At 48.1% G+C, this 11180-nt stretch overlaps 1 protein-coding gene across 1 annotated transcript in view; it reads right to left on the bottom strand.

Annotated features, from left to right (window-relative positions):
• Window positions 1–920: 920 nt before the first annotated feature.
• Window positions 921–11180, bottom strand: part of Erich6b (glutamate rich 6B) — a 42926-nt gene continuing 32666 nt past the window's right edge. Inside the window, exons 6-9 of the mRNA XM_046453970.1 lie at window positions 8275–8360; window positions 7994–8146; window positions 3496–3721; window positions 921–1136 (exon numbers count right to left, since the gene is read on the bottom strand). Of these exons, the coding sequence (XP_046309926.1) occupies window positions 921–1136; window positions 3496–3721; window positions 7994–8146; window positions 8275–8360 (681 nt within the window). The remainder of the gene's footprint in view (window positions 1137–3495; window positions 3722–7993; window positions 8147–8274; window positions 8361–11180) is intronic.

Genomic DNA, 11180 nt, shown 5'->3' with positions numbered 1-11180 from the left:
TGTAGCTAGGTAGATCAGAATGCCAGTCTTCACTGTCACTTACTAGTGTGTGATCCTGGGTAAGTCATTTAACCTCTGTGAACACCAGTGTCATCAAGAAAACACTCTTTGTCACAAGCCACGTGGGATGGAACTTGCAAAAGTGTAGTGCTCAGCACCAGGGACCCACCTCCTTCGTGCTACATGCTTGGTCCATGGTGGTAAGTGTCATGACCAGGAAGGCCCAAGAAAGCTGGGTGGGGCTATCCCTGTAGACCAAGGGAAATGCAGACCCCCCAACCTTACTAAGAGATGCATACTGGACAGATACCTCCCTGGAACTGCCCAGGTATAAAGGGAAGGGCCCGGTGACAGTAATTAGAGACACTCACTGACTGGTGTCTAATGGCCAGACCCTATTCTAGGGTTGCTACATGCAATAAGTTCTTCACTACTCCCCACTCTAGTGGTAGATACTGTTTCTAGGTCCATTTTACAGATGTGGAAACTGAGGCATAAAGTTACTTGACCCAGGGCACACAGCCAATAAGGGGCAGAGCTGGACAGTCTATCCTGAGTCAAGGCAGGTAATGAACTACAAAAGAATTTCTGGATGGCAGTGACTGGTAGGAGCATGCAGAGCGGGTGTGGATGTGTATTGCTTACTGACATGACAGTGTGCTCCCAAAGCTGTCAGGTTTTGACTAGGAAATCTTCTCTGTGCCCAGCCCCATACTGTCTGTCCCTCAAAGCTTGCTTTATTTCTTGTTTTTTTTTTTTTTTTTCTCTTACCAAGGAACTGTAACAGGTCCCAAATTACAAACCAACTCTCAAAGACATAATAGATAGATCTGGGGACTTTCCTGAAGCTCTTCAGGATTCCCCCTTCCCAAGACATTCAGTGGATGATGTATAAGGCCTGAGAGAATTTGGTGACTGCCCTACAAACAGAATCGAGATCTCTTCTTCTTGGTTCCTAAAGCCATGAGACACATCTTGGAGGCCTCTGTGAAGTTTTTCAAATCAGACATGGTCAGCAAGTTCAGGATCCTAATCATTTTTCCCAGAAGGATCTGGACCTTCCGAGCTGTTGTGCCAGGATCTACCTCCAGGATTGTTTTCTCCTTCAGGTCTTGTAGCACCTCTGAGTTTATGAACTGTGGGATTCACAGAAGGCCAGGTGACATTAGTGCCTCTGCAGTCCTGCCACCCCCTTGGAACCTCCACCCTCGGGACTGATCTATCTCCCCAGTACTGCCACCCGTGGCCTTTCTGATGTTCACCAAACACACTCACTTGGCCTGTGCCTATGGCCACTTGGACCATGGTGATGCGGGTGGCAACCACATGTCAGCCTGACCCCAAACCAGAGAGAAACCAGCTCTTGTGCCCTGGACTGGCCTGCCTTCCAAAGGCTGCACTCTCCAGGGCCAGTGTCTGCCAGTGAGCCCGACTCCACCACAGGCTCACTGGGAGTGTATCCGGGTTTTGTTGGAATGAGGCCTTGCCCCAGTGAGGACACTTCAGTGTCCATTTCTGCCTTGGGTTGTGGCTTGTCAAAAGCTGATAAAGAGACTCCTGGAGGGAGAATAACACCAATATGTTCTACTTCTATGAGGCTGATGAAATGTTTTCATGCAAAGTGTCTTACTTAAGCCATATAACAACCCGCATCTCTTCAGAAGACGGTGGGCTCAGACAAGAAGCTAACATCACCCAGGAAGTAGAGAGGTGGGTGTAGAAGGGCAAGTTCTTCTTAGGGCCTCCTGGCTGCCCAACTTGGGCCCCAGCTCTGTCTCCTTCCTTTTGCTCTAACAAGTTACATTTGTGCTGACTTGCTTCTTCTGCACCCCTCCACTGGGGCAGCTCCCCAAGGGTACCCCAGCTCCCTGGGCCTGTTAGGCCTCCCAGTCTCCACCCTTTCTGGTTAGTCCTCCTTTCATGGCTCTCTTCCCTCAGGGAAACCCACCACCATTTGAAGGCCTTCATGCCCTCTCCAGCCTGGGGTGGCTCTTCTTCAGCTTGCAGCTACTGTGCAATGGGTGTGAGTGGGTGACCCAGGACAGCAGCGCTGGCCTCCTCTTTTGTGGGGAGGCTGCTCAGGGGAATCCAGAATAGGCAAGGATGTTGTGACATCATTACTTAGCCTGCAAAATGGCGGGCTCTGCCAGGAAGGGAACCGGGGTGACCAGCTGGCCAGGCCTGTTTGGAACTTTGCCAGTTTTAGCACTCAAAGTCTAATGTCCTGGGAAACTCCTTGGTCCTGGCAAATGGGTGACTGGTCACCCTAAACCTACCATGTTCCTTCCTTTCCTCTCAAATTATATTTGGGCAGTTTAAATTTGCTACAGTCTGCTGTTGGGCTGCTTTTCCATCTGCTTCACCTCCAAGGAGACATGTCTGTCTCTCTATCTCCCTGGTGATTGGACTTCTGGAGGCCTGTGTGCCTCCCCTGTGGGATCTGTGAACAGAGCCCTCCATGTGGAATGGGGAAGGGGAGCTGGAGCAAGAACAGGGTCTTGTTAAGATCTCACTGGAGGTACTAAGGACCCCCTTATTCCCCTGATGCCTCTAGTCCTCAGAAAGGATCTCAAGAGCCCATCTTCTACAGTTAGAAATCCAGGGGACTAGACTCACCATTTATGGGGGGCTTAATTACATCATCCCAAAAGATCCGCCCAAGACCTAATCCCTTGCTCCCACACCTGTGAATGTAGCCTTGTTTAGAAATACCATATTTTACTATTATATCCTGAGTAATTAAGGATCTTGGGGTGGGATTTTCCTGGATTTAGGATGGGTCCTAATTGCAATGACTGCTGTCCACATAAGAGAAAGGAGAAGAGATCTTTTCACATAGACACACAGAGGGGATGGCGGGTGAGGATGGAGTCAGAGGATGCAGCCACAAGTGAACACCAGGAGTCCCCAGCAGCTAGAGAAACACAAGAGCATCCTCCATCAAAGCCTTTGGACATTGGTGCCCCCACTGACATCCTCATGTTCCACTTTTATCCCCCAGAACTGAGAGACAATAAGCTTTTGGAGTTTTAAGTTTCCCAATTTGTGTCACTCATCCAGCAGCTCTGGGAGAGAGTAAACCACCGCTGCTTTCCTGCCTGGCCTGCGAGGGCGCGACAGACTTTCAAGTGACCATTTGTTTTGGGGCGAGTGTGTTGGGGGAGGAGAGAACAGACCCCCCTTGTCTCTGGCCCTGCCATCTGACTGGGCTGCTGGGAGTGTCGAGTGAGGTGATGCCTCCTGACATCTTTTTTCTCAGTGGGTTCTTGAGAGGTTGGTTTCCGCCCTTCTCACGCTCATGGTGCTGGAAAATTATCAGAGAAGCGTGTGCATATGGGTAAGCACCAGGTGAGTGAGGGTGGCCGTGTCTTTCTATGGGTTAGTGTGACACAGAGGTGGCCCTGAGGCCCATGGCACGGCCGGGCCAAGCCAGCTGCAGCCTGTGTGCAGGTAGAAAAACCACCCAACAGAGGGTGGGGGCAGTGGAGAACTTACCTTGAACTTGGTGCCCAGGTTTAAACGAAACTGCTTCTGTCGGTGGAGAAAGCTGAAGATGATCTTGTCCTGGCTTCTTATGTGCACCTGGATGTAGCTGTTGATTTTCAAGGAGATGGGCTGGAAAGGGGGCACGTGGACGTGGACCTGCAGATTCCACCAGTTCCAGGCCTTCTGGTTTTTGCCCTTGGGGAAGTAGTAGCCCAGGCTGCTGCTCAGGCTTGACCTAGAGGAGAAGGTGACTCAGGAGCTGCAGCCAAGCCCTGCAGACTGGGGAATGGCCCCCCTGTGCGAGAGCAGGGCTCGGCCCCTCTCTTCCTCTCTCTCCTGCCTTTTCCCTTTCTTCCTGGGCCACAGAAATGCCCACAGGGTCTTGGCGGGCAGGAGAGGTTCCAACAAATAAAGACCCAAGAGCAGGAGCTGCCATCAGCCCCCGCATACCCTCTGCTCAGCCTTGCTTGGTGGCTCTTGCCCCCTGCCTTTGGACAATGGTGACCGACATTTCTTCCAGGGCCCCCTGCACCCTTTATCTCCTTCCACGCTCTTCTCTCCGGAAAGCTCTCCCACCTTACATGACACAGCTGGCACTGCTCACTAAGTCTCAGCTGGACCAGCCCCTCCGGTTCTCTCCAGGACTCTCCAGGCCCACCCCTTGTCAGTTTCCTGCATAGTTTCTGTCCTCACTGTTCATGGTAGTTATGTTCTGTAAAGTCACTGATTTAGGAAATACTGGACCCATAGCCCCTCAGGAAGACTGTGCTGTACACAAGTAGACACCCACGTATCTACAGGGGACACATGCTGAGATCCCGGGGGACGCCTGGAAATGCAGGTGGCTCCTGAGCCTTGTGCACATTTTTTTCCTATACATATTTACTGAGGATAAATTTTAATTTATAAATTAGGTATAGTAAGAGATTAACAACAAAAACTAATAATAAAATAGTACAATTAAGACAACTTATTGTAATAAGTTATGTGAATGTGATCTCTCTCTCTCTCTCTCTCTCTCTCTCTCAAAATATCATATTATACTATACTCATCCTCTTCTCCTCCATGGTTGACTGCAACTGCAGAAAGCGAAACTGCAGAGAAGGGGGCTCTACTGTACACACCCGCCTCACAAAACATGATATCCTAGATCCTAAAAACAACCCATCCTGCAAAATTCTGTTTTGTTTATTTTACTAAAAGAAAACAAGGCTGGGAAACGTCAAGTGATTTGTCTGAGGCCACTCCACTAACTAGGGTCAGAGCTGAGCCACACCCTGGCCACTGGCCCGGGAGCTGGAGGTTCCTGGACCGTCGTGCTGCCCTGCTCCCATTTTCTGTGCCCTCTGGTCATTTCTGGGTGAAAACTGAGACGAGGAGGCAGAGTGACCCCCACCCACCCACTCACTTTAGCTGAGAACGTGCACATTCAGCAACTCAAATTTTCTGCAGCTCTGCATGTCCTTGACCATGTGACGTGTGTATAAGCACATATTGTCCCAAGGAACGATAGGGTCTATTGGCTAATTCAGTACTTAGTGACTTTATGGACCCAAACTGCCACAAATAGTAAATGTAACCTCCTGAAGGGTGGGGACCCTGCTGAATTCTCACTGCCCAGCCCTATGCAAGCACATACATGGATAGGTGTCAAATGAGTGGATGTTGCGTTGGAGGGTGGGTTGGAGGTGGGTTCCCCCCTCACCCATCCTTACTCTCTAGGGACTGCCTAACTTTCAAACCATCCTTTCTTGACCTTTCAGCCTAACCTCCCTCCTCCTCCAATATTCTTCTTGTTCTGCCTTTTGCTTTTTGAACCTCACCAGGGCTGTCCCTGGAATCAATGCCATTGGGGCTGCAATATCTCCGAGGAATGGAAGGAAGTGGGAAAGTAATGCCAAGACCCAAGTTAGGAGAAGGTAGATTTTTTGTTTGTTTGTTTTATTTTTAGGACCAGGGATTGAATCCAGGGGTACTTAACCACAGAGCCAAATCTCCAGCCCTCTTTATGTTTTTTATTTAGAGACAGGGTCTGGCTGAGTTGCTTAGGACCTCACTAATTTGCTGAGGCTGGCTTTGCACTTGGGAATCCTCCTGCCTCAGCCTCCCAAGCTGCTGGAATTACAGGTGTGCTCTACCTACCATGCCCAGTGCCCTTTAATCTTTTAAGGGGCTCCCCAAAGCTCTAGGGTTAGCGACTTTAGGCTAAGACTTCCAGAGACAGATCTAGAACAGCCAGAGGTGGTCAGAATTTGGATGCTCCTGAAGTGGAGGCCCTGTACCATGGAGAAGGCAGACTATGCCCACATGGACCCTGAGTTTAGGTGGGTCTGTCCCTTTGCTGTTTGGGAACCCTGAAGTCTGGGGGAAGCCTGGTCTGAGACTGGGGACCACGTTGGGGATGGGGCTGGGTTTTAGTTTCCACATACTTGGCAAATCACAGCTCATTTCTTCTACCCTCCCTGAGGAAATGGAAATCAAAAAATGACTCAAGAAGTACTCAGTCCTCAAACAGCTCAGTTCTAGATCCTGCCCTGTGTCCGAGGCACCACAAGAAGTTTCCTTCCAGTGTAAAGGCTACAGAGATGTACAAAAGTTCCTGGAGGCTAGGGTTGGGGTCCTGGGCCAGCAGCTTTGTGTTCCCAAATGAGTCAGAAGATCTTGCTCAAAATCTCCTTGTGACCATGGGACACAGTCCTGCTGAAGAATTCTCTCAGGGACTGGACCGACTCGCTATGGGCCACATTTTTCTGTGGTGCAGATGTCCCTAGGAAAGAAACCAGCTTAGAGGGTGGAGGGACCCATTTGGGAAGAGGGTCTGGCCCTGTGGTGTGTCTTTTTGGGGTGATGAGTGGGTGGGGAATAGAGAGTCTGTCTCTCATCTGGAGGCCTGCTGAGGGGCTTAGTGATCCGTCCACCACCAAGACAAAGGGCAAGAACAGTACCAGGAACAACACTGAGGGGCTTCTCCTCGTGTAGGACAGCCAGGAGAAAGAAGGGAGAGGCAGGAGCTGCCGGCGAGCAGGCAGAGGAACCAGGCAAGAGTCAAGGGCTTGCTGGGTGTGCTGGATCCTGGCCTGTGGCCCCATGGCCTAGACACTGCAAGCGCCATTTGCCAGTGAGTGCGAAGCCCATTCCTACTCTGACCAGTTAGCTTTGAATGCCAGGAAGCCTCCCAGTTCTTAGCTGCCCTATTTTCTCCTTTGAGGAGGAGCTCAGAGTCAGAAGGGGAAGCTGCTGGGATTTCTCCAGCTCTTGGTAGCACTTGAGTGCGGGTTAGCCTGGGTTTCGAAGATCTTTAAAGAGCAAACAGGAAGCAGGTCCCAAGGAGAGAGATGGGAGATGAGGAGTTAGGGATGGCTGGGTGGTGGACTGGCTATGAGGCCAGGGCCTGAGACTTCGGAACCAGGCTCCTCTGGAGAAGGAGGGACTTTAAAGCACTGGCTGCTGCTGTTCCCCCACGAAGTTGAGACCTTGGCAACCATACTCATCTAAGCCCCAGAATCATCTGGAAGCACTTAGAGAGTGCAGACTCCCAGGTCCCACTCCAGACCCACAGAACCAGAATCTTGGGGAGAGGACCTGTCCTGACCCAGCTCTGAATATCATCTGTCCCCTTGGGTTTTGATGGGCTTTGAGGTTCAGAGATAGAGATGTGATCTCTCTTTTATACCTAATTTGATAAACTTTAAAAAAATGCTTTTTAAAGGTTGAGTCAAAATGCCATAAAACTTCTTGCCTATAGTTTTATGTATGACATGGGACAAGTGACTTATCATTTTCTGAACCCAAGTTTCTTTTTTATTTGTTAAACAATTATTTTATTTATTTATTTTTATGCAGTGCTAAGGATCAAAACCCGTACCTCACACATGCTAGGCACGTGCTCTGCCATGGAGCTATAGCCCCAGCACTAAGTTTCTTCATTAATATAATAAAAGTAGTTGCTAGATTTCTCCAAGTTCTCTTCTGGTCCTCCAAATGCATGCTGTTAGGGAGAAGAGGCCCAGCTGCACACTGCCAGATACAACCATCACCAGAACTGGGAACTTCAAGGACTAAGTTTGATTCTAATGAAATATTGAGAAGTTGACTTTTTCACTGTGGATTCTGTATGCAACACAATATCTCCAAAGCTGTCAGCAGCTCCTGGACCTGCCACTCCCCCCCGCCGCCCCCTGTCCCCCCGCCCCGGCACCCCTGAATCATCAGAGGTAATTCATAGAAGGCTCAACTCTTAAGAGGCGTTTAGGACATGAAACTAAGTCTGTGATTGCTTTTAACATTACCCCCACTCCTTGCCAGGAGGCCATGGTGCCACAAGGACCTTGCTCCTTCTCTGAGGGCAGGACCTATTGTATTCATCCCCCGTGTTACCTTTGTCCTGTTCCCAGCACACAGGAGTTTAGAGACAGGGAGTTAGGAGGGTGGTGCAGACTGAGATCAAACTTCCATGGCACTACTACCCTGCGGGCAGGGTACTGAGGACACATGACTCAAGCTTACCAGATAAATCCATTTTCATCATTGAAGGTGGCATGGCCAGAGTTATTGACGAGGGCCCGGATGCTAGCCTCTAGACTGTCTTCCAGAATGATGTATGTGAACTCTTCACCATCTGTGCAGGAGATGAGCAGAGCGAGCCTTCCTGATGGATAGCTGGGCGTTGGTTAAGGCACAAGCAGTCCCTTGGGACCCCCTGGAGGACACAGTCCTCAAACCCTACCCCAGCCCCAAATCAGACATTGTATGTGTCCATATGAGCATGTCTCTGCTCCAGTGGATACTGTATCTGTCCTGTCCCATCAGGAAAGAGAACTTGGAAGATGTTCTCATTGGGGTAGAGAATTAATTTTCCATCACCTTTACGCACCTGGGAAAGAAAAGATGTCTGTGAAAAGCACGCAGGTGCTGACTGTCCTGCTTCGGAGGTCACTAAAGCACTCAGACCCTGCATCTGCTTGCTCTTTGTGTGACCACGTGCTGCTCTGATTGCATGCACACGCACGTGCATGCACACACCCATGCACACCCATACAGACTGAAGTGCTCACTTCACTCACCCCAACGCTTATTGGTTCTTTTTATTTCCTAGCAGCGTGGAACCAAGTCCGGCCAGCTGGGCAGCTGATGTAACAGAAATATATTCCCTCACCACCTTGGAGGCCAGAAGTGTGACATCGTGGTGTCCACAGGGTTGCTTCCTCCTGGAGGCTGGTAGGAAGATCCTCTTCCCCACCTTCGACTCTTAGGAATCGATGGCGACTTGACCTTTTGTGGCTTGTCTGTACATCACTCCATCCCTGCATCTTCACTGTGTCTTCTTGGGAGGGCACCAGTGGTGCTGAAGCTGGGGCACACCCTACTATAGCATGACCTCGTTTAATGTCATTAATTACACCCACAAAGACTCCATTTCCAGATACAGCCACATGCTGAGGTGCTGGAGGTTAGGATTTCAACCTGTCTTTTGGGGGGACGGGGAGGGGAACAATTCAACCCATAATGTTGGTCCATTCAGGTTTTTACAATTTTCTTCTTAGTCTTAGTAAATTATATTTTTTAGGAGATTGTTCATTTTATGCAAATTTTTTTTCATTAAAATTTTGTCATATACTGTTTTTTAAAAATATTCCACTGCCTCTGTTATATCCTCTCCTTCATTCCTTATATTATTTATGCCTTCTCTTTATTTTTTTTTCTGTATCAAACTTGTTAGGAACTTTGCCTATTTTATAAATAATATTTTCAAAGAACAAGTGTATGGTTTATTTATTTTATGGTTTGGGTGTGAGGTGTCCCCCAGAAGCTCACGTATGAGATAATGCAAGAAGGTTTGGAGGAGAAATGATTGGGTTCTAGCCTTAACCTAATCAGTGAATTAATCCCTGATGGAATTAACTGGGTGGTAACTGGGGGCAGGTGGGTTGTGGCTGGAGGAAGTGGTTCAGTGGAGGCCTGGCTATGGGGTACATAAGTGGAGTCTCTCTCTCTCTTTGCTTTCTAATCACCCTATGAGCTGCTTCCCTCTGCCACACTCTTCCTCCACGATGTTCTGCCTCATCTTGAGCCCCAAGGAATGGAGCCAGCCTTCTATGGACTAAGACCTCTGAAACCCTGAGCCCTCAAATGAACTTTTCCTCCTCTACAATTGTTCTGGTTGGGTCTTTTAGTCACAGCAGTGAAAAAGCTGACTAAAACATATTGTTTACTATATTATTCTATTGAATTGTTTATTTAATTGTTCTACTGAACAGAATAAACAATTTCTGTTCTTGTTACCAATAAGAACTTTTTGCTGGTCTTCTAGGTTATTCTATTTTATTTCTCTAATTCCTTAATTGGATGCTGAACATATTGATCTTCATCTTTCTTTTTCTTTATAACCATCCTCCTTATTTACATAAGCAGATGGGACTACGAGGTTCCTCTCAAAATACTGTGTTAACTGTTTCCCAGGAGTGGAGATATCTACCTTTCATTTTTACTCCATTCATAATATTTTCAAATTTCCAATATTATTTTTTTAAAATTCATTTATTTTTTCTTTCAATATGAGTTGTTCCTTTATACACAAGTTACTTATGAGTGGTACTACATTTGCCAATGTATAGAGTGCCTTTGTTTACATTGTTAGCATTACTAATTAAAATGCATTAGGGAGAGAGTCTGTGATGTGGTATCAGCTCTTTAGTGTCTGCTGAGGTTTGCTTTGTGGCCTTGTGTGTGATCGACTGTTGGGAAGGATGTGTGTCCTCCATTGGAGTGTAGGAAGAATATGGAGTGAGCTAGGCTAGCTGGAGTAAGAGAGCAAGTCAGTTTTCTTTAATTCATTAGATGAGGAAGCTGAAGACTTTATGTCAGGGCTCCCAATATCCTCCCCATTGTCCCTTACAACCTGGAGATTTTGGACTGTTTTATGGACTTTCTCCCTACAGGCAGGCCCAGGAGATAAAGAGTACTGAGCAGCCCGTTCCCTGACAGGAGGCCTGAAGAGTCTGCCCCTTGGTACACAGTGTCCGTTTCCTGTTCTCTTCCACTCTGACACATGGAGGCCACCTCATTACATAAAGGTGGCTGAGTGAGGGTGGCTGATTGCTTTTCCTCTCGGTGCAGCAGGAAGAATATTTCCCAGCTCCTGTGTAGCTAGGTGGGGGTCGTGTGACTTGTTTCGGTCATGGAACTTAAGCCTGGACTCTGGCTTTACTATCCGTCCAGGAAACTGGACCTAAAAACAAAAACAAAAACAAAACAAAAAAACCTCCAAGATAGTGGTGACCCCTGATGAAAGGCCCAGATTCCTGAGACCCACTTTGGAGAAATGTCACTCAAAAGAGCTAATAAGACTGAAAATAAGATATGAAGTAAGCAAGGTATACACATCTGCTTATTAAGCCTCTGAGCTTTGGGAAAGACTGTTAATTTCAGCAGGTGATGATCATTGTCCTGACTGATACAGGCTTTGTGTCCTTGAGACAGTGGCTCAACCCAGTGAGCTGGTGTTATGGTTAACTTCTTTTTATCTTTATTTTTTTGGGTACTGGGGATTGAATTCAGGGGCACTTGACCACCGGGCCACATCCCCAGACCTATTTTGTATTTAATTTAGAAACAGGGTCTCATTGAGTTGCTTAGGACCTCCTTTTGCTGAGGCTGGCTTTGAACTCATGATCCTCCTACCTCAGCCTCTCGA

This window comes from Marmota monax, unplaced genomic scaffold, assembly GCF_021218885.2.
Source record: "Marmota monax isolate L192 unplaced genomic scaffold, Marmota_monax_Labrador192_F-V1.1 WCK01_AAM20220418_F8-fsc00011, whole genome shotgun sequence".
Lineage (NCBI taxonomy): Eukaryota > Metazoa > Chordata > Mammalia > Rodentia > Sciuridae > Marmota > Marmota monax.
This window is presented reverse-complemented; position numbering and strand designations above follow the sequence as displayed.